This window comes from Rhamphochromis sp. 'chilingali' (assembly GCF_963969265.1).
Source record: "Rhamphochromis sp. 'chilingali' genome assembly, chromosome: 13".
Classification (NCBI taxonomy): Eukaryota; Metazoa; Chordata; class Actinopteri; order Cichliformes; family Cichlidae; genus Rhamphochromis; species Rhamphochromis sp. 'chilingali'.
In genome coordinates, this window is record NC_137940.1 from 33,597,360 (window position 1) to 33,620,632 (window position 23,273).

At 43.2% G+C, this 23,273-nt stretch overlaps 1 protein-coding gene across 6 annotated transcripts in view; it reads right to left on the reverse strand.

Moving 5' to 3' along the window:
• Window positions 1-23,273, reverse strand: part of dlg3 (discs, large homolog 3) — an 81,137-nt gene that overhangs the window by 3,558 nt on the left and 54,306 nt on the right. For 2 of the 6 annotated variants that reach the window (XM_080901346.1, XM_080901344.1), the window contains 14 exons: window positions 22,028-22,172; window positions 20,197-20,341; window positions 19,224-19,349; window positions 13,620-13,776; window positions 12,942-13,044; window positions 5,886-6,000; window positions 3,535-3,711; window positions 3,350-3,425; window positions 2,634-2,733; window positions 1,123-1,164; window positions 862-912; window positions 417-778; window positions 189-298; window positions 11-102 (listed from right to left, as the gene is read on the reverse strand). In XM_080901346.1, the coding sequence (XP_080757472.1) occupies window positions 11-102; window positions 189-298; window positions 417-778; window positions 862-912; window positions 1,123-1,164; window positions 2,634-2,733; window positions 3,350-3,425; window positions 3,535-3,711; window positions 5,886-6,000; window positions 12,942-13,044; window positions 13,620-13,776; window positions 19,224-19,349; window positions 20,197-20,341; window positions 22,028-22,172 (1,801 nt within the window). Of the gene's footprint in view, window positions 1-10; window positions 103-188; window positions 299-416; window positions 779-861; window positions 913-1,122; window positions 1,165-2,633; window positions 2,734-3,349; window positions 3,426-3,534; window positions 3,712-5,885; window positions 6,001-12,941; window positions 13,045-13,619; window positions 13,777-19,223; window positions 19,350-20,196; window positions 20,359-22,026; window positions 22,173-23,273 lie in introns of all 6 variants that reach the window. The other 4 variants (XM_080901345.1, XM_080901349.1, XM_080901348.1 and 1 more) reach the window with 4 other exon arrangements.

Consider the following 23,273-nt stretch of genomic DNA (forward strand, 5'->3'; position numbering starts at 1 on the left):
TGAGACTGACCTGTGAAATACTCCCCAAAGTCTTGCTCCAGTTTAACTGCCTTGTCAAAGACTTTATTGGCCTGCTCATATGTCTGCCTCTTATTCATCTCCCTGAAAGTGACAGTAGTTACGGTTAGTACGACGGACACAGACCAGCTGTGATCTTGATGACAGTATGTACAAAAGCTTCGACTTACATTAGGGCTTCAATGGATTTTGGTTTGATAAAGATGGCAATCGGATAAAGTTGTGCTTGCTGCAGTCGTTTTATGGCATTCCCAGAAACATCCAGAATGCAGTGTTTCCCCTGTAGGCAAGTAGAGAATACTTTAAAATACTCATAGTGGTGAAAATTTAACACTTTCTGATTTAACAGGCCACCCAATCTGGTAACCCAAGCTCACAGAGAAATGCTCGATGCCTACCCTCTCAGCCACAGTTCTGACAGACAAGATGCTTGTCCCATAGAGGTTCTCGTTGAACTGGCCCGCTTCAATAAACTTATTATCCTGGATATCCTTCTCCATTTGCTCTCTCGAGCCCACAAAGTGGTAGTCCTGGCCGTCAATCTCGTTCTCTCGCCTAGGACGAGTTGTATCTGCAGAAGTGAATGGAACAAGTTTATTTTTGTTGCTGCTATTTTGTTTAGTGTACTGTGTAGAGGTGTCGAGTGTTGTCAACTCACGTGGTACACACGAGCCAAACTTGTGGGGGAACTCAGAGATGAGGTCATCATTTATTCTGTCCTTCATTGGGCCCAAAATTATCACAGGTCTTGTGTAGTGGACTGAATCAAAAACAGAGAAGACAAGTGAGGATAAATGTAAAAATCTACAGCATGACAGATTGTGGAGAAGCGATTTCACTTACTTTCCTGTCGAATGACTGGCTCATAGGAAAGAATTGTGTCCTCCTGACCCTCTGTAACAACAAAAATTTAAAAAAAATGAAATTTTACATCCTGTCTGAAGGAATTACATAAAGCTGCCACAGCTGATAAAACTCCAAAATGAAATATTAGGTTGCAGATATAATTTCACACGTACATTTAAGGACATCTACCGTGTTATTCATCTATGTGGGCAGAGTAAAAGAAACCAGAGAGACCATGAGAAATTAAAGGTGACTCACTCGAACTACTTTCGCTGTCACTTGTGTTGGATGTCAGGCATTCTGCAAAAGCAAGAGAGTTTCAGATCATTTTACAAAACCATAACCACAGTGGCATTCAAGTCAATTCTCTTCCTATGGGTGAAATTTAGTTTCACCTGCCTCAAAGGACAAAAAGGGGAAAAAGAAAAGCACTCTGTTTCTCAGCAACTAGGCCACATAAGAAAAAGGGGAATAACGAAAGCAGAAGTTTGGTTTGGTGCAGCAGCCATGCTCTGGCAGTATTTGGGAAGTGGTTTTAGGTGCAAGCAATAGGAAATTAAGTGCTTCCTGTGTTAACATCCCAAATGACCCACAATCCCCAGGCCAGTGTTTCCTATTGCTAGATCTGTGCCGGTGGCAGCTGATTTCATAGCATAGAAAAGACTGAAAACATACGGCGCTACACTGTAGAGAGAAGGGAGGCAGGAGCTGGTTGACTTTGGGGAATAAAGCAACACCCTGCTCTGGTGATGTATTGTAGCTCTGCGTGACCTTGTATGACAAAACATGTAGAAAAATGTTGTGAGACATTCAAAATAAGTGTAATGTTCACCCAGCCTCTCTTGGGAATGCTTTTTATTTAAAATATATATCCACACTGTGAATCTGTGTAGATGTGTGAGTGTGTTTTTTTCTGTGAGCACACAGATTTGTGTGTGTCACTCTAAATTTTTTTCTTTTTTTGCATTCCCAGCTGGGCCTGCGGAGACAAAGCATTTTTCTCTGAGCTCAGGGGACAGCTGCTTGACACAGTACAACCACACACTTACTCAAACTCTTTGATCCATAAAAGTCATCGCTTAACCCTGGGAAGTCCTAGGTGTCCCGACAGGTGAGAGCAGAAACCAAGAGAAGAAAGCAGACAGGAAGAAGAAGAGGTTAGTGAGAGTTGAGGCAGGGAGAGAGAAAGAGAGAGAGGAGTGCTGTGTAGTGCTCGCCAGGCCCACTGACACACGGCGCTGTGGTACTCATTGCGCCTGAGCTCCACTTTGTTCATAGTAAGCCACGGCCTTTCAATTACACAAGCCCAATCCCATTAAAATGGGATTTTGACCTGTTAAGTGTAAAAGCTTCGGCCTGGTTAATGAGATTCTTCCTGTTGTGGGTCAGTGACTGACTGGGAAATTGATCAGGCCTTATATACAAGGAGTAGCATCACAGCATTAGAAGGCGTGTGTGTTAATACAGCCGAGAACACACCCAGCTGGCAGCACACACAGTTAGAACACTCCTCCGGAGCCCACAGACAGACACACCAGAGAGAACCCCACATCTCCAGCTCAGTGGTGCTGGCTTGTGGCATGTGGGGCATCTCCCTGGGACAGTGAGAAAGGGATGAGAGTGATGCCATCGCACAAACCATCCCTGGAGGTGAGCGGAAAGATGAAAGTTGAGAAACAGAATTGAAGCATGAAGGGGAAAGAGGATGAAAACAACACCCCTCCCCCACCACTACCACCGCACACCCCAATCACACAGCTGGTACTCACGTTCAGACTCCAACTCCTGCACAATATTCTCCTTGCTCTTGTAAAACGGGAACTTGCGTGAGAGGTTGAAGCTTTTTTTGCGCTTTACTTTGACTGGCTGCTATTTGATGTGTGGGTGAGAGAGGGGAGGAAGGGAGGGAGGGAGGGGGGTTCAATGAGAGGGTGAAAACAAAAACAGAATGGGTTTCAATGAAGGTACTTCAACACCCATGCAAAATCAAACAAAAACAAATGAAATGTAAACAAACAATTCACATTAAATAATGAAAATGAAAGGCAGGTAATGGGTGGATATGAATGGCACATCAATGTGAAGGAAACAAGCATGCGTTTACCAAATTAAACATCTTCAATAAATTTAATCCTTGTACCACAGAAAATAATACAGACCAAAATTAAAGCTGATTTATGCTTCTGCAAATTACATCTGAGAGATTGTCGTCTGACAGACGTGCAGACATTTTGCAAGTGCACATTTCTTAATATCACTGAGTGCACGAGCTGTGGAGGTTGCGGAAATCTCTTCCTCTTCGCGGAGCCTCTGGGTAATCTATATAGTAATTCGAGAGCTTTTTGTGCTTGCTTCAGTGAGCAGGTGCTGGTCCCTTTCCCACACTCAGGGGGGGAAGTAGGCCATCTCCCTGGGAGCCCAGCAGCAGCTCTGAAGACAGCCGCTCTGGCACCAGGGCAGGGAGCAGCTGGCCCTCTACACTTACCCTGTTAGACTCAATCATGCCTGTCCTGGCGTGGAACTTGACTGTTTTTAACCTGGCCCGCTCCTTCTTCTCCACTCTAGGGAAAGAAAGAGAAATATATCAAGTTCAGGCCGGGCATGAATAGGAGTAATCACATTAGCCTCGTCTGGCATTCGTACACCGCTGCAAATGAAGAGGAGTGATACCTTTTCTTGCTTGGAATGACCCCAATCTGCTCACTCTCTCCGTGAGGTGTGACAAGCCTCGCCTGCCACCACTCATCATCAGAAGCGTTTATGACATGAAGGATATCCCCATAAGAGAAGCTCAGGCCTTGGCTGGGCAGACAGCTGTCCCTCGTTCGATCGTAGTCAAACAAAGCTCTGCAAAAGCAAAGCCTTTGGTTACGCTCTTTCATCTTGTATCTCTGATCAAATTACTGTACTGAGCATTCGAAGTTGGCACAAAATGACAGTTCTGACTCTGCAGCATTACATAATTGCTCTTTGTTACTTTGTCTATTACTTCACATTGCTTGCATGTGGGCTGCGATTTGACAACATTTTAAATATTTGGTATTTAGAAACGCTTTAGCTGATACACAGTACTGTGCAAAAGTTTTAGGCAGGTGAGGAAAAAATGCTGTAAACAAAGAATGGTTTCAGAAATATAAATGATTGTTTATTGGCTCCAAATGTATTCTGCAGCAGGACAACGACCCCAAACATACAGTCAAAGTCATTAAGATGATCACAACATCATCGAGTGTTTCTGGGATTACATGAAGAAACAGAAGGACGTGAGGAAGCCTACACCTACAGAAGATCTGTGCTTAGTTCTCCAAAATGTTTGGAACAACCACCAGTCGAGTTCCTTCAAAAACCGTGTGCAAGTGTACCTAGAAGAATTGACGCTGTTTTGAAAGCAAAGGGCGGTCACAGCAAATATTGATTTGATTTCAATTTCTCTTTTGTTCATTCACTGCATTTTGTTGATTGATGAAAATAAATGATTAACACTTCCATTTTTGAAAGCATTCTTTGTTTTTTCTCACCTGCCTAAAACGTTTACACAGTCCTGCAGTCAGAGATGCCACTCATATTTAGTGACAAAGCCATATACAGTCACACTTGAATCCAACTCATTTATACATTCAACAATCAATTTTAAAAAAAAAATGCAACAGAAAGCAACTTCAGACATTTACTAAGGCATGCCATTCATTTTCATTTGCCGTTGCCGCATACTTTCCACTTCAATAGACCACGTTTACAGTCCAGGTGCGTCACTAGCTTGTCTGACAGGTCAAGCCACAGCTACAACTGAATCTAAAACTACCTGCTTTACAGGTTTAAACTTCCCTTGACCCATAAGCCTATATCTACAGGCTACGCCATACTCTAGTGGACAGACAGACTGAGCTCAACATGCATTTTTCTCCTCTGTTCTAAAGACTTGAGCCAGTCTGCTCCTGCCAACTGAAACTGGGAATGTCAATACATAAAGACTACTGGTGAAACTGTCATGGTGCAATATAGCTTATCTCTTTGTGTGCTTACCAGGGAATCGAAAGCACCTTCAACACAGGCTGAGGAGTGATAATCAAATTCTTTCCTTTAGCTACTTTATGGTACCTTAACACAGACAGTGAGAGCACATGTGATACTTTCAGACTAAAAGATTCCTGAGACTGGGCTGGGTGGACATGGCAGCTCCCACATTAGCCGGCAAAACTAGATAGCTTTTCCTGCATAACTGCGGGCTTAGTCACCTGCACAGGAGCAGGCTAGGCTCTACATGCCTCACAGGAATCAGTGTATATGAGAGGCATTTCTCACGATACTCCTCTGACCATAACAGGCCTCCAACGTAATAACACTTATATACCTTCTGAGACATCCCGATAAGATCCGAGCTACTTTCAGGAGTAGCTTTAATCTGATAGTTAAAAACAACTGAAGAGGCGGCTTGGCCGTCAGAACCGAAAGGGTAAAGTGAAATGAATTAATGCTTCAGCAGAAATATGGGGAAGCATTTTTGACTGCGGCGTTGCATCACACGATCCTTTCACCTTGAGCCCTGCGACTCAATGCATTTATATGAACAGAAGGTTGCCACCTGTTTCAATTCCTAAATGAGCCTCAATCCAGTTTGGCAACTTGCCCAAAGTGTCATAACACAGGTCATCTCAACAAGCTCCCCTGTCAGTCGACATTAAACAAAGTCATTGTCATAGCAGGCATCAAAACAACAACAGGGAACGTCTGTTCATCTTTCTTTAGCTGGTGATGAATAGTGTGAACCCAGTAGCCTGAATTAAATGATGTCACGCGAAATGCTTAGCATAAAAAAATAATATTGTAACATGTGATCTATGACATTTATGTCGTGCTGCTACTGTCTAACAGTGTGGCCGATTTTAACAACACGTGTGTTTGGGCTTCATCTTCCCCTGCAGACGAGCTGAGGTTTGTTATGCAATAGTGAGATCTTAGAATTGCATGTTGTGAGTACAAGCATGAGTATGTGTGTGTGTGGGTGGGTGTGCCGACTTTACCTGACATATAGGGAGCGCTTCTCACTAGTGCGCAGGGAGCCTGATCCTGAGCTCATGCTGCTGTTCATCATCTGCTCCCTCAGGTCGTGGATCTTGGACTCAAAGCGACTATACTCTGCATAGCGAGAAACAAACAAAAACTGTGTCAGCGGCGGGTTCTGGAGAATAAACTTTCCCTTTGAAGTTTTACGGTTAATGCGCTCAAAGTTAACTTGGTGCATTCGATCTTGAGTAAAAAGACCAAACGGGAGCATTGGCCTCTGCCTTCTTGTTTCACTACGGTATAATTGGAGAGCTGTGCCTCAGCCAGTGCTGCAGTGAGCTACAGTAAAGAGAGGAAAGGTTGAGCGAATCCTTAGGCTGATTAATGACCCCAGGAACTGATGGTTTATCACAGATCTGCCTCACACATCCAGTCATCTTTCATGTCAGGTGATTAATTACAGGGATTAATTAGGTTCAACACAGGCTCTTTAGTGTGGTTAAAAAAAGCGAAGGCCTCCAACAATTTCAAATGCATGACCATTTGTCATAGGTGTGTAAATCCAGTTGCTGCTCAGGAGCACAGGGATGATGTATGAATCCACCTGGACCTGCTCATTAAGAAAGCTCTCATTAGCCTGCTGTGCACAGCGAGCTCTGGGGCCGGGCTGCTGGAACGAGCAAGGCCACCGCACCATGCAGCACACTGCCAGATAAACAGAACAGCAGATGCATCCAGAAAAACAAGTAGGCTAAGGTGCTCATGTGATCACACAAAGGATGTGCTGGAGCAGTATAAAGACAGCACTGTGAACAAGCAATTTTGTCATTTAAATGTTTCCTCTACTCCAATGTTTCATGTCGCACAGCTTGCATATCCTCATGAATGTAGCTGTACGCAACTGAATCAAATTATTACTGCCATGTGATGAGATGGAATATTGCTGTAACGATGACACATCTATGCCCTAATATTAATTAACCTATGAAAGAACCAGCGGAAAAGAATCTCATCCAAATTTATTCCACATATCGAGTTGACTGGCATGCCCGCAGGGGTACCTCACAGCTTAATCATCAATAGCTGGCAACACTTCCTGTAATTTGACCAACAAGAGATCAAAGTCCATATTCTGTCAAACAAGCCTGGAAGCAGCCTTGAAAAACAAACACCTACACCTACAAAGATGATTTAGTTAGTCCAAGCTCGCGGGAAAAATTCTGAGCAGGTGCAAAAACAAGCTTCAGGTTGCTGATCTATAACCCCCTGCCGAAACCAAAAGGATTTTCAAAGCAAACATGGATCCGGCCCAGGCCCGGTGACAGCGCTCCACCCTGATCTCTGCTCAAAGGGTTAACGATACAACAGAGTGACGCTGCAAGGTGAGGTAACCAGACACCGCCTGACTGCCTGTAACCAACAGCAACAGTGTAGCACTCCTAGAACAGGGACAGCGCACACGGAAACAGCCATTCAGACTAGTCCACTTGGCTTTCAGGCACAGGAGAGAGGAGAGAAAAGCAGCACAAGAAGCTGCAGCTTGGGGAAGGAGGGGCCGAGGGAGAAGACAAAGAGTAGCTAAATACAGAGAGACCTGCTTTACAATGCCACCAACCTGAGAACTGTACCAGCAACTCAGGGCAAGTGCACATTAGACAAAGCTAAACGATTAGCTTGATCAAATTCCTAACAGCAAAATGATTCATTTAAGTTCAGTGAGCACTGAAGAGGAGCAGAACTACAATCAGTTTTAAGCCTCTGGGGGAAGATGGGGTGGGAACTATAAGATAACTACAATTTGCTGCCACACCTTCTTGATAATGGTGACACCAGAATACATGAATTCTGCAGTAAATCGGTGTACAGCACAACCCAGTAACTGTAACTGACAGGGGAAAGAAAAACACAACTATAATCAACTTGTGCAAAAAAAACTAATTTCCGGCAATTTTGGAGTCAGGTCATATAAAACAATAAGGGAAGTTTAACCTGGTACACATTTGAAAGAGAACCTATAAGCTCCTATTTTAACCTCTAGCAGAATGATTCACGAGCCTTTAGATTGGCTGCCCCTCGCTAACAGAAGGTCTAAACAGACAGTGGGCGGGGCCTCTGTGCTCACAGCCAGAGCTGTAGGTATGAGACCATCATAACAGGAATATCTGCTTTCACTGACATAAAAGCAAAGTCATAGAAAAAAAACATGGAATCAAGAGTTTCGATGTGTTGGCCTCTACTCCTGTTTGTTAAGAGCACTGACCATTAATATCAGCATACCTTTAATATGTAAAATAAGGAAAAGCATTATAGCTCCCCCTTTAAAGCAAACAAACAAAAAGAGCAGGCTGTGATGGTGCTGAATGAGGGTCACAAACCTTCCACAACATCACCACAGGAGAACACCACCACTGTAGTGAAACCTCAGCCCTGTATTGATCGTTAGTCCTGCCTGAAATACCAAGCACGTGGAGCTACAGTAACGCAAACAAATCTTTCATCAGCGCGGCTTGACAGTCTGGATATCAGATGAAAATCTAATACAAATGAGAACAAGCTCAAATCTCCCATAACAACAGCATTTAAGCATGTGATCACTCACAAGTAGAGATGCAAATCAAAGCAATTTATAACTGTGTGCTAGCCATGTTAATAATCAGCCCAAGAGACAGTCTACCCACATGTTTTAGGGGGGAGGGGGTTAAAATATTACCTTGATGTCATCATGTCAAGGTAATTTGAGCAGTAGAAATCAATCCGGTATTTGACTAAGGCATTAAATAAACACCTGTAAACTGTAAAAGCAACTGAGTCACAAGCTTAAAAAAAAAAAAAAAAAAAAAAAAGGTCATCACTCAAAATAGCTTTTCCTGCTGTTTCTCGGACACATACTATTTAACAAATGACCGACAAAGCATAAAAGAAAAAACAAGAGCTCTTTCATTTCCACTGGCTACATCAAACATTACCAAAGAAACAATCTAACAGGAAATACTTTCAGAAAAACAGAAACAATCCACAATTATCTGATAAGACTCTTCATTTAAGAACAGCTATATCTGTCCGGTTAAGAACAAGTCAGGTTATTGATTGGGACATTCAAGACCAGCCCAGCTCTTGCAGGGGATCAATCCAACATAAATCATTCAGTGACATCTCTGCTCACAAGCCCATCTTTAGCCCAAAATTATAAATGTTAAATCCTGGTTTCTTAAAGCGATTAATACTCATGAGGTAGCCTGTATTTTTAGGAGTGACCCACAGGGGAAAAATAGATAAAAAAAAGAGAGACACAGCTAATAGAAACTGGGACTATTCTGCACCTCTCACTCCCACTGCGTGTCCTCATTAGTCGAACAGCTTTTTTATTTTGGGGGACGGTCGCTTCGCTTTTGATCCAGTTATGCAACACAGCAAGCATGTACTTGTAATGTGAGTGTGCGTTATGTTGACAGGAATAGTCGGGCCAGTGAACGTGCACGCCCCCTTCCCCGATATTACAGCGTGGAAGGTACATGTAGACCCTGCCTAAAATATTTCTACAAAAGCCCATAATGCACACTTGTGAGTTTAATGAGGGTGCTCGGAGGGTAACATTTCCTTCACGGCCCTCCTCCCACTCCTTAAATGCAAAGATTCTGGAGTAATTACACTCATTGATGTCGGGGCAGGGCAGCAGTGTGTGGATATACACCCTTCACTTCCATCGCTTAATGTGAGTTAAAGGCCTGGCAGTGCTCCAGAAAGCCACTGAGAGTTGGGGGCCCTCCCACCACAGCTTGTGTGCCCCATTGTGGCTTCTTGTAGTTTCAGTGTTGGCCTTCGATCACAGGCCCATGGATGCTCAGGCCCCAGCACCACAGAGTATACTCCAGGCATTTTGCCTGGCACAGACTAGCTCTCACTCTCTCCACTTCCCCCCCAGATTGACTGTCCTTGTACTGCTCACTGGGGGTTCCTCCTGCTCCAAACTCAAATGAACATCATGTCTCACACACATACACATACACACACCCCTTTAGGATGCCAGCAGAATTACTGAAAACAGATCTCAGGTCACCAGAGGGGATACAGGAAGTCAATCATTTGCCAGCACTCGACTTGTTCGTTTGGAGTAGTTTAAAACTGTATACAAACAGATAATTGTCTATCACGGAGTCACAAAGGGGGCACAGAACTGAAAGCAAGATTTGGTATGAAAAACAAAGCTTCTTCTCTTCTAACCACATCATTATTCAAGAAGCTGCCTGAATGACCCGACATGCGAGACAACATAAACTCACAGGGAAGAAACCCAACACCGCACTTTTATCGGTTTTTGATCTCAGTCTGAGCTTTTCATAGACTTTAACCCCAATCTAACTCACAGATCCCACTCCGACTCGGTTTCAGTGGCCTTGGAGAGTTACTGGACAGTTCAGGCTGATGTTTTATTGAAAGACAACGAAATATGGAGCGAGCATGCTACGACTTATGCCCCGTCACATTCCTGTCATAGTCCAACCTGAAAAGACATATAGACATAAAGCTCGCAATATCCTCCCCATTGTTGCTGCAGTATGAAGTGCAGCCTGTTCAAGTACACTTACAGAGAATGACTGAAGCACTAAGAAATACAGCCACAATTCAAAGCTTTAATTCAGCATTAAAAAGAAGGAGTGGTGCCATTTTTTTGAATCGTCTGCTAATGTTGGAAATAAGGGCAACACGTGAATTCTGCTTTTGTCAGCTTGGAAAAGGGACCTCTGGTCAGAAAGTCGTAATGCGCAGGTGAAGTCGCAAAACTGACACACACACCTGTTTGACCACACCTCTGTGCCCCCACCTATAGGTTTAGGTTACATAAGAACAGTAAAGCAAATGCTGGATGAAATCTCTCTTTGGGGTATTAATTACAACCTAAAGCGACTTCACCTACCTCCAAGTAGGTTTTACATGGAGTAAAAAGCGGTGAAAAGTCGTCAATGGAGTCCAGGTAATGGCAGCAGTTTAGCGTAGACATACTTATGTTAACCACAGTATGGGTGAGGCGATCACATGTTTGCCACTGTAAGGAATTCATCTTAAGACTGATATTAATGAGAGCAGGTATAATATCGCACCAAGGCTTCCTCGTGGCTTATGAATGAAGAGCTCACACTTTACTTTGTCCTTCAGGAGTCAAAGTACAGGCGAAGAGCAGCAAACTACGGGCCGTACTGGCAACCAACACAAACATGTTCTACAATGTAACTCACTCTCTTTGTTCGCTTTTCACCCCCGTCGGTGTTTGCCGACACCTTCGACCTTCGTCTCACCTTCGCTGGAGAAAACTCTGGCTATAATCTCGCTGTGGCTGCCGGTAGTTTCTTCATCCAGCCATTAGGGAGTTCATGCGGCTTCTGCTCTTCTGCTGTTGTATCCAAGCCCATCCCCCATCATCGCCCGTACTGGCTGGTAGACATAAAAGTTTGCCGCTTTCCACCTCTTCACTTCGGGTGCGTTAAAGGTTTCCCCCCCTCTGGTGTCGAAATGGAAGCGGAGCTAGCAACTTTCCGCTTAGTCGCCTCTTTCCATCGCTGTGCGGGTCTGTGTGTACAGACAGCCCAGAGTTTGAACAGGGAAGGACAACAGCGGTTTCGTTTGCCCGCCTTGCAGTTGGCTCAACACTTCGGGCTGCTGCTGCCACAAGAGCCGCCCCCGACCGAATACTCGCTGAAAGCCGGCCTATCCGCTGCGCTGCCCTCGTTTGCAGCACGATCTGAGTGCGCATGGGCCGCGGCACCAGGTAAACCCGATTGCACCATTAAATAGATATTTAATCAACATTGTTATAAAGCTGGGCTTGCGAGAGACATGTAGAAAAAGAACCAAAACACACGAAGCCGAGATATCGTGATTTTCGCTAAATGCTGTGAGTCTCAAAACAATCGTTCCTACATTTCCCACAATGCAATCCTCCAGTGCACTAGAAGAGGAGGGGGGAAAAGTACAAGACATGCCTGGACCTCAGGAAATCGGAATATTTGAAAAGAAATAAACATAATGGAAGAAACATTATGGCACATCTTTACGCTGCACCACAACTGAAACATTTTATATTGAATAACTGTTTTGCAAAACAAATGTTTAGACTCCTTACTACAGCACAAGTCACAAGCTTAATCCTTAAATTAAAGTAAAACATCTCATGGTACAATATAATTATAATTATTCATTCTTTGTGTATCACTTTGATGTTCCTACGGGAGCTGATTATCTATAATACCACATAACAAAATTTATTAGCACATTTAAATTTTATAATCTGCAAAATAATAATTACCAAAGAGAAAGTAGCAATATTTGCATCCACATTAAAGTGCAGTAAGTGGTTGAATTACCTTCTAAAACTGGTTGCTCTCATAAAGTGGAGTTGAACATTATCAGATTACAAGTACTCTAGTTCGGGGGCTGGATTAGCTCACTGGATACAGCAAGTGAGTGTTATGCTGTAAGGCTATTGCAGAGGCCATGCCCTATACTGGTCTTTCTCTCAGCTTTCCTGTCATCTCTTCACTGTCGCACCACAAAACAGACTAAAACAAAAGACCCCAACATGTATTCAAATCAGTACTCTAGTTCAATTGCATTAGCGAGGACCACCAATCATGATATCAAAGGTTTAGGGGAGGAATATTTATACTGGATCTTGCTACAAGGCTGCAACTTTTTTCTAATTGGCTGGTGCTCTCAAACAGAAGGTTTGAACAGCAGGTGGATGGGGTTTCTGTGCTCACAGCGAGAGCTGTTTGCCCGAGATGACCTTATCAAGGATATCCGCCCTCTGAACTTTAGAGCGGTCTAATGTTTGAGCTCTCCAGTCACGGTTAAGGATACAAATATTTGCACTTATGCTGCCTTGATTTCATTTTATTTTTTAATTAGTCATTTCACATAAATAAGCACATTGCATTTGACTTAATATAAACTCCGAGGCATCACCATTTTCACAGGAATAGGAGCAAGATAACCTGAATGACTTATTTGATTTCAATGTAAGCCCCGTCTTGGTACAATGACATATTCACACATTACATGAGATTGTAGGGTCTTACCTTCAGGCCTGTATTGAGCAATGATGGTAACGGTCTGCCCAGCTCTCTTCAGTGCTGCAGCTGCCTGCTCATGTGTGGCATTCCTTAGATTTACACCATTCACCTGTTTAAAAATTAAATAAATACAATTTTAAAAAGCAAAAAGGGGACATTTGGTAAGAAAACTGGTTAGATTTTTAAGATGGCTGGAATCATGTGATCCTTGAGACCTATACAGAAAAACAAATGTAGCAAAGAACAAAGTCTATGCTCAAAATAGATGGTTTCAAGACTTACTAATAATAAACCGAATTACTCAATAAAATTAGTAAACAAGTATGAAAATGTACAATTTTTTAATGATGTCAGCTGATGAGTCATTAGTTATCTTTTCTGACTGACTCATTTTTTCCATACATGATGTAATATGCTGCCAGATTAAAAGCAAGCTGAAAATAAACCAGTCAAACACAGACTTCAGGGCAGAGGGCAGCTAAGCTCCCTAAGAGTCCATTTGAATTTAATGTCTTGCTCAAGGACATTTGTGAGGCAGATATTTGCTGGCTTTCTAAACACAGTCCCTCCTTAATGTTATCATCATTATTCTGACAGCAGGAGTTGGCTGAAAACCCCTCTGCCTCAGACTTGTTTTAGTTGTTGACGTGGGTAAACAGAAAGCTTGAAGCTAAAAATACTAACTGAGAGAATCCTGTCGCCCCTCCTCAGCTCCCCGCTCAGGTCAGCCGGGCCTCCAGCCAGGATGAAGGAGACGAAGATCCCTTCTCCATCCTCCCCGCCAACAATGTTGAAGCCCAGACCAGTAGAGCCCTTGTGTAGCACCACCTTCCTTGGCTCCCTGTCAAATAGAGTGGCGGTGTCAGGGTGAAGGGCGGGACAAAGAGTGTATAAAAAGAGGCCAAATTTAAAAGAGACGTGGCCAAAACTGGAATAGAATTAGCATGAACAGAGAGTACAGAGACTAGTTTGTTATGTCAATGATCCCAAAATGTCAAGTGTGTCCAGTTTAGGCAGCTACATGCAGCAGGCCTGCAGATGGTTTATTGTAGGCTCACTCTGTTTATATACTTGAATCTGAGAACTTTAAATAGAACATTTAAACGATTTATGTTCAGGACACCACTCGCTGGTAGAAAACGATGATTAACCATATAATAACCATGCATAAAAACCATGCACAACACTGTTAACTCATTACAATAAAACAAGCAGGAACATGATTGGGTCCAAATGCCTGTCATCTATTGGCTACATCTTATGGAAATGTACACACGTGTCAACACTTAAACACCCACTCGTATCAATGTACAATGAGCCGCCTCCTGCTCGACAGACCTGCTGAAGCTCTGCTTTAGCTTTACCCACTATGACTCATCCTCCAGGAGGCTATTCAGACCGCCTCAGTTTTAAGATGCTAGAGAGGCCAAACCGCTGCTACGGTCCAGGCAAAAGCCCTCTGAGAACACACTTCACACAAATGCAAACACACCCACACACACTCTAGGAAGCCCAACAGTCGACTCTCTCTCACTCTTTCACACACACATGCCGCGCACGCACGCTCGCGCAGATTTTCTATACAGATGAACACATAAACACACATGCATGCACGCAAAATGCAGTTTCCTTTCTCAACAGAAAACACTGCATGGTTCCCATTAGTGGTTTTCTCTCGCAGTACTCAGCCTGCGGTCGACAGGAACAATTCCTGCTCCATCCCTAATGGCTGCGCTCAAAGTCGCTGCTAAGACCATTTTCCCATTGATGGCAGCAGAGGCAGCATTCCAGACTTTCAGAATCATACCCATGAGCAACTGGAAAAATGCTGGAGACTCCTGAATAGTAACATCGTGCTTAAAGAAAGACTGCTATGCATTTTAAATGAAGTGAACTTTGCAGAGATGCTAAGAGCATCACACAAGATAGATCAATATCCATATAGTAGACTCCTTACAAGCAATGTGCTTACAAAAAAAGATTCTGGTAAAGAGATTATATGACTGTGCTGATGAGACTCATAACATTGCTACATTATGCTCCAAGTTTTATCCACAGCCTTTTAGAATTAGCTAAGTGATAATTGCCTTTGAATATGCTAAAACAACTCACTCGCCTTCACACAAGTCAAGCCTAAAATAACCAGCTAAGCTAATTCATCTCAGCTTGACAAGGCACACAGATCTCCATGGTTACCTGAGGATCCAGAGCCGGTGCTTACTTCTGAAAGAGCATTTCCTAACTGTGCGTTCAGGCAGGCTCCTCACCAGCGACATGGAAGATGAGATGTTGACCGTGAACATGTTCGCTATGCCACATTGCTCAGCTCAGCGCAGCATTACTCCCCGACCCCTCTTCCTGTCTGGCCTTCCGCAGTGAAGTGGAATACAGAATTAGAAACTCCTGGGATCTGGGCCTTGTGTTCCCTATCTCATTCTTGTGTGATGTGATGGGAAACAGCTCCTCTTCGGGCTGTGACAGTTGCTCGCTCCCTATCACTAGTAAGGCAACGCATTTAACCCTAACAGTCCCAAGCAAACAAAAAAACCTCTTCGATTCTACAGGAAGAAGCAAAAACCAAAACAAAACACTCTTGTCTCGCACCTGGAATAATTTGGATGGACTAGAGATTGTCCACGTTTGATCCTCTTTCAAGCAATCCCCTCGTTTCTGCTGGGATGCTACTGAAGATTCGGCCCCCCTCCAGTCCAGCACACCAGCATTCCTGTCTGTCAGCCTGGCCCTCTGGACACTAGGCAGATATATTCCCAGAAGCTCCTTGCTAATTTGTCAGAGTAAACAAAAGAGGAGCTCATGGACTGACTTTCATGACTTTTAGGCCTTTGATTTGATGCCCTCATAGTCTGTGGAAGACTTTTGACAGGTGCTTTTCTTAACAGTTGCTGCTGCTGCCCTCCAAGGAGGTATGTGTGTGTGTGTGCGTGTGTGTGTTGCTTGTCCATAGGATGTGAAGTGCTTGGTCAGTTACATGGAAAATGGGAGTGAATTCCTACATTTTAAAAATGCAGGGATCAAGTCCTCCCTTTCTATCACAAGACCTGCTCCCCCCATCCCATCCCAACTCCCTCCCACCCCTCCGCCTTTTTCATCCATGCCAGGAATGTAAACAGGTATTGAGCAGCAAAAAACCCTCTTCTCTCTGCCCAGCGGTTTCTTTAATTCAGAAACCACCCTCCCCTCCCCTCGCTATATTATCCCTCTGTGCTTCACTTTTCTGGCTGAGGCGGTTGCAGTGCAGTCCTAAAGCTCTGAATGGATATCTGGGCTGCAGGGTTCAGCAGGTCATGCTGCCCTGAACTCAGCCAAGTAATTGGCTCTGCTTGGCTGATTAATGGTGGACACTGCAGATGGATGCCATTTTCTCCACAGACAGACACTACCTATTGCAGCACTTTATCTCTCCCCATCTCCAAAACAGATTACATCAGCGTGTGTTCACGGGGACGCACCATCTTCCCTCTTCTTTTTCATTGTCTAAATTTTACCCATAGATTTTTCAGTGTCCACCCCCTTCTTCTTCGGGGTCTGCTCTTTTCCTTTAATTTGACAGGAAAATATTTATTCATTGCTAAGGTGATAGACTGTTCATTCTCCGTGCTTCTCACCGTGACTAAGAATAAAATCTGAGTAATAAATGAATAACACCTAAGTTGGGAACTCTGCTGTGGTTCTTTTAATTCTAAACCCCTCATTTAACTCGCAAACTAAAGGTCATTGTGTTATCCAGATTCTTGAAGGAAAAAAAAACAGTCAAAGGTTGTGTTTCCATGTGTGCAAGAGACACATAACGTTACTGATTAGCTCAGCTGCTTCGACAGTACTAAGGCTTCTGTATTTACACAGGCTGTGACTAAACAAAGAGGCCGAAGCAGGAGGCATTGTTGCATACAGTAAGGGGAAAACATGCAAACTAAAAGTGAGAATGCATTTCAAAATCATGCCATAAAGTGTTTGTTTCCTTATTAACTTTACACAGAAGTCCTTAAGCTGAAAAACTAAATCAAAATATTTGGTGGGACTATAGCACCAATTCTCCTAGGTACACTTGCACATACTTTTTCAATGTTCTTTCAGCAACTTTGAAAACTTTCTTGCAGTTTTGTGTATTTAGACTGTCTTAGTGCCTTCTGTCTCTTCGTGTGATCCCAGACTGACTCAATGATGTTGAGAACAGGGCTTTGTCGGGGCCACGCCATCTGTTACAGGACTCCTTGTTCTTCTTGTTGCTAAAGATGCTTTTTTCCCTTTTTCTTGTTAATATTACTCTCACTTTATGTTTGGCGTCTTTATCAAGATGCAGGATAAATTTAGTGTTGATCAAATGCCTCTAAACATGTAAAATGCCTAAAATGTTTGCACAGTAATTTGCATCTGCAGTAAAGCCTGACAGGGCTAGTAGAGGGTTGTTGCTTGTTTAGTCATCTTGCGCCCTGTCACGACTGCATGCAGATGTATGTTTACACCAAACATGCATACTAATCTTTTCTTGAGTCCATTGTGGACGGAAACAAGGATTTAAAGGATTGTCTGATTACACCATATAATATAACATATCTCCAGAAAGGGGGGTAATATCAGATGGAGAAGGGGGTGTTGGGGACGTGTCTGCGATGACACCACTGAGGGGGATGTGCAGATGGGCAGAGGGCCGATATAAGCTCTGACTCATTCCTCACAACAAGTCTGCTCTACTTCTGTGGAAGCCTGTGCCTACTATAGCATCCATCTAAAATAACCCTTCGTGTTTGGAGCCAATGAGGAAGCTTTGGGGATTGGAAAGAGGTGTCTGCCCTGTGCCCAATGGAGTAGAATGACGAGAATGATGAGATCGAGTGGTTTGTCATTTATGATGTCCTCAGAGAAAATGGCTTTTGATTCTGATACCCAAATGCATGCATGGTCACCATATGTTGGCTGCTCTCACTTGCACAGTTGGCTTACAACGTGTCCGGTGTTCTTGATCGATATGCACAGGTATGGCATGTGTCAGTGTCATAATTGCATGCTGCACTTTAAGCATGGCACGCGTGTGTTCGTGTGTGTCAGCGTACAGTAAGCATGTGTGATTGGTGCTGGCAGTATGGGTGATGAGAGGGGTAAGACCTGAGTGCATGGCCTGGTTTTCCCAGCGTGCATATGAATCATGACAGCTGCAGCACTGTCTGCTGCCCTGTACAGGATCAGGCTCTCTGTTTACATTTACATACATAGAGAAGCAGGCAAAATATTTCACCGCTCCTGTCATCCACACTAGCCTTCAGTTCGACCCTTCCTTTCAAACACCACATTTACCACAAGCATTTAGTTAGAGTAGGACTACAGTCACTCTCCTTTGCACTCACTGCAAGGCATATATGTTACACAATAAAGGTAAATTACATAAAAACAATGGTTTACACACAGACATCAGTGCAGTCATCCATGAAGTGATGGAAAATGGACAAAACTGTGGCTGTAGAAACAAATAAAAAGAAAAACATTCAATTAAATCAAACACCAGGAGGCCTTTTGCAAATTTGATAATGCCAAACAGAAAAAACCCCAAATGCAAGCCATAAATAATATGTATATTATGTCTTCAGCAGTAAGCACTAGCCAAAGTAGCTTTGGCTGGAGATATAGGCTTAGTTTTATCAATGCCTCCTGACAGATGGAATTGAGCAGCTTGTGGGAGCGTGAAGCCCTTTCGGCTGCACTCCTGCGGTGATGTGTTTGTGAAGAGCAGGTACGACTCCATTTTAAACTGCGGTGAACAAAGCACTACTGTTTGAGATTCGCACATATGAGCAAATTAGCAGGAAATCAAATATTGACCGAATGGGAGTAGGCCGTTTAAAATATGAAAAGCACAAAAAAAGCGGCAACGAAAAAAAAAGAGAAAAAAAAATGAAACAAAGGGCAATGACTATTGAGATTTTCTTTTCACTTGTTCTCTACTCAGTGTTCTGTTGATGCTTGTTTCTTGTGAAGTTGTGAAAGATAAAGTAGTGGTTCCAAATAAACTGAAAAAGCCTCAGCAAAAATTTACATGCAGACAGAAAACGAAAAGAATTCTCAACATAAATATCGCCTGCCTCGCCCTCCAGCTCTCCTTTCCTCCCTCCTCCCTTGGTTCATCTTAATCTTCTCTACTGCTATTTATGTGCACAGATGTGGCCCAACACACTACTGGTAATCCTGATGGGTTATATGCCCTGGCATTTTTCTAAGTGCCGAGCTACAGAGAGGAGGGTTAGCTAAGCAAGGTATGATGGACTAGGTTAGTACCTGCCAGAGAAGGGGAGTGGACCTTGGCACAAGGGAGCAGGGGAAGGACAGAAGCCTCTGTAGAGGGCCTGGGGCACCTTGCTGTCCCCAGGTTTGTGGATGACACTGTAAATAGGTTCAGCCCTGCTGTGGGGTACAGGAATCACAGTGAACGGGACAAGTGTAGGACACAAATAAAGCACACATACCAACAAAGATGCGACAAAATGCACATACAAGTCATGTAGACAGCTTGTACAAGGACATTACAAGGCGACGTAACACTCGGCCAGTAAGACAGCACACATAGACACCCGCATGCAATCACACAGACAGACACACACACACACACACACACACACACACACACACACACACACACACACACACACACACACACACACACACACACACACACACACACAGAGGGAATATAGCCTCTTCCCTAGAGCTGTGGGTTAAGCTGACTCAAAGCCTCATGGGACACTCCAATCAACCCTCTATGAATGCTACTTCTGATCCAGTACTTGGATAGGAGGTCAAAGGGTAACACACGCTCGTAACAAGTATAAGATGTGACAAAAGACTTCTCTCAGCACACAGCTGCCACACACTGTCCAGCTATTAAGTAGTATGCACCATCGGGGCCTCGATGAGATGAAAACTGCAAGCTAAGCAGATTCTTTTGTTAATCAAACACTATAAGCTACTGTAAACAGGTGTATCCTTGAAGCCACCACAACAACGCTTGTACAAAAGCAACAAAATAGAGGCTACTGGGAACAAAATACGATCCATGTTAAATTAAAATAGTTACTTAATTTATAACCGTGTTTCTTTAATACAACTACACCAGCCAATACCAAAAAAAGCCAACAGCTGATCTCCACCAACAACCTGTGCTAAGACTTAGCCAAAGCTACGCTTATACAGCCTTATGAATGTCAGGTTATGGAGGAGGATCATTCATGGAAGAAGCCGGTCTTTAACGTACCTCGTGAAGTCTTCCTCCCCCATCATGTGGCGGGGAACGGGCGAGTACCTGGACGGGGTGACTTGGGGTGGCGGGTACACTGGCTTGGGTTCCATTCCCCCCATGTAGTTGTGGCTGACGTGGTTGTCCACCATGGTGGGGAAGGCTGGAGGGAGGGCCAGGCCAGTAGGGGGAAAGAAAGAATGATTACAACACCTGTGCAACAGGAGAACTGCACAAAACATAACTGCATAAAGCTGGTTAATCAGATATTACCGGCTCCTAAACGACAGCTTCATTACCACACCAAGACACTGCTTTATAATGATAATATTCACCCAAATATAAATATGATTTTTGTGTCTCTGTGTGAACCAAAGTGGGAACACAATGAAATAAACTGGGGAAAAAAGAATCCATGAGCAGATTAGAATACTTACTGTTATCTTGTTTTTTTTAGCTCCATATATTTATTACTGGACTCTTACTAGACTGGCTTTGCATGATTCACAGCTCAAAATAATCCCTTTGTTAAGTATCTTTTACTGGAGCCAATCACTTCACCCATGGTCTAAAAAGAGCTTCTCATAAAGCCAGCTTTCTTCTGATTGGCTGTCCCTTGCAAACGTAAGGTCAAAAAGGTAGGTTAGTGATGCTGCTCAACCCATAGCCAGAGTTGTGTGTTTAAAATGACCATAATTAAGATGTCCTCTTTCTATATGTATGAGGAAAAATCATAATTGATTTACCTTCTGGGAATGTACAGTACAACCACAGATTAGGGGACCCATGAAAAAGGGAATAATCCCTCTCTACATAACTCTTTATATCCATCTCTCTGGAGTACAGATTATCGATATAAGACAGTTTGAATTATATACGCCTCCAAACAAGTTTTTCTAACTTCTCTGTTTCTTTATAACTTGTCTGATCATCTGACTGCTTGTATTTCTGACCACATCTAACTTCTTATTAACTTCTTTCCTGCATTCCCAAAGCTTAGCAATTAACTTGGTGAGAACGATGATATTATTAGGAGTAGAAATAGTGGCCAAAACCACAAAAATAGGACCCAGGTTTTCCTTTAAAGTACCACTGGGACATTTTTTATAAGCTGGCTCGCTTTTTTATGCGAACAATGTAATCTATTGTTTCTGCTATATGTCTGTTGCAAAATGGGGAACTACCACTGACTAATATGTGAAGGCATGTGCCGCATTTTTCTAAAAACCTGTTTCCTTGTGCATGCACATAGCAGACAGATCACACACATGAACAAGCCTCTTTTTCTGAATTTACATTTTTAGCGTTAGCCGAGCGTGATAAAGCAAGTGAACTACTTCACTTGCAAATCCGGAACCACATCTAGATTCAAGGGTTAGTGAACTTAAACGCAGACGACTTCAAACATTCGGAACTTACAAAACCTTCGATAGCCCCATCTAATACTAAATCACTGTTGTGTGGAAATTTGAGATGCTGCAGCTCAAGATCGTGGGCTCTCATGAGCAGGTGGGATGTGAGAAACCATCCACACTCAGTGGGAGGCAGAGAACTGTGCTTGTTGTTGCTGTGGGAAGGATTGTGTGTCTGTGTGCGTGTGTGTTTGTGTGCACGAGCGTTCACTACATACACTATGTGGGTGTCTGGGCATAGCAGTTTTGGGGAGAGAACAGTGAACCAACAGAAAAATTCAGAAAACATCGCTGGTAAAGATGAAACTTTAAAAAAATAATCATATAAAAAAAATTACTCTTTACCTTACATCTCTAATTTTGGAGCTTGCTGATTATTGATTAGCAAATTTGCACTTATAGTACGGCTACAAGAACAGGAAGAGGTAGATACGTACTGCTGGAGTAGTCTGGTGGGGCATACATGTCGTTCAAATGCACAGGTCCCGGCTTGGCCACCTTGAGGTAAACCATATCGGAGGTGTTCTTCAGCGCAGCTACTGCCTCCTCATGACGCACATCCTGTAGCACGATGTTGTTCACCTGAATGCGACGATAGTCCAGAAATCAGAAGAGGGGGAAGAAAAAAAAATCTTTGTATCAACACCTGAAAGCCTTGTGTCTCCTGCTGCACTGTGACAACATCACGCATCACAGCAGTCATCACACCAGCCAACACAATAATGAATCATAGCTTGAAGGTATTATGAGATTTCAGTACATTTCAACAGCAAAGTGAAAGGTTGGTGTGCCGTGCAGTGATAACAGAGGTCAAAAGCAGTAGGTAGAGGTTTGAAGGATGCTCTGTATCTCTCTTTACTGTTTCTCTTTTAAGATTCAGGTCCCAGGAAATATGCTGCCAGTCAAAAGTTATTCCAGCAGTTTGGTAACATTAAACCAATGTGCTCACTTGCAATAATGCAATAGAGAACAGGAAATAATGCCATGTTTCTTGATCAGTCTATGATCTGTAGCAGCATGCCACAGTGCCACCAGATCTGCATTTTAACTACTGATGTCTTTGAGTTGACATTTTTCTTTTGTGTGCATTTCTTTCAAAGGCCAATTTTCTGCCTTGCCTGCAACTTCTTCAAAATGCAGCAGCACAGCTTGTTTAAGCAGACGTCACCCCAAATCCTATGTTTTAAAAGTGATTTTAAGATTTTACTTTTCAGTTTTAAACCACATCTAGGTCTCACCCCTAGCTACGCTGCAGAAATGTTGCAGCTTTAGATCCTCAGGTGGGGCCCTTCTGGCTGTTTCAAAGTCGAGGTTTAAATCTAAAGGTGACTTTGGGTTTCCCATCAGGGCCCCTCTGATTCGGAACAACCTTCCTGAGGAGAAGAGGTTTGTAGAATGTGGGACTTCTGAATGTCTATAGACTTTATCTGATGTCTTTTTAAAATCTTGTTTTTCAATTTCATTTTCTTTGTAAATATGATCTAAATTTTCTTGTTGTTGTCTCAACCTTGCTTTAATTTCATTCAGCTTTGTTTACTATGAGTAACACCACGTCTTATACCTCAGTATCCTGCTTCTTGTGTTTGTCAAACCATTCTTTTCCTTTTTATTTTGTGAAAAACTTCTTCTTATTATTAATGTTAGTAGTAGTAGTATTAAATAAAAAGACAGAAGCTAGGCTAC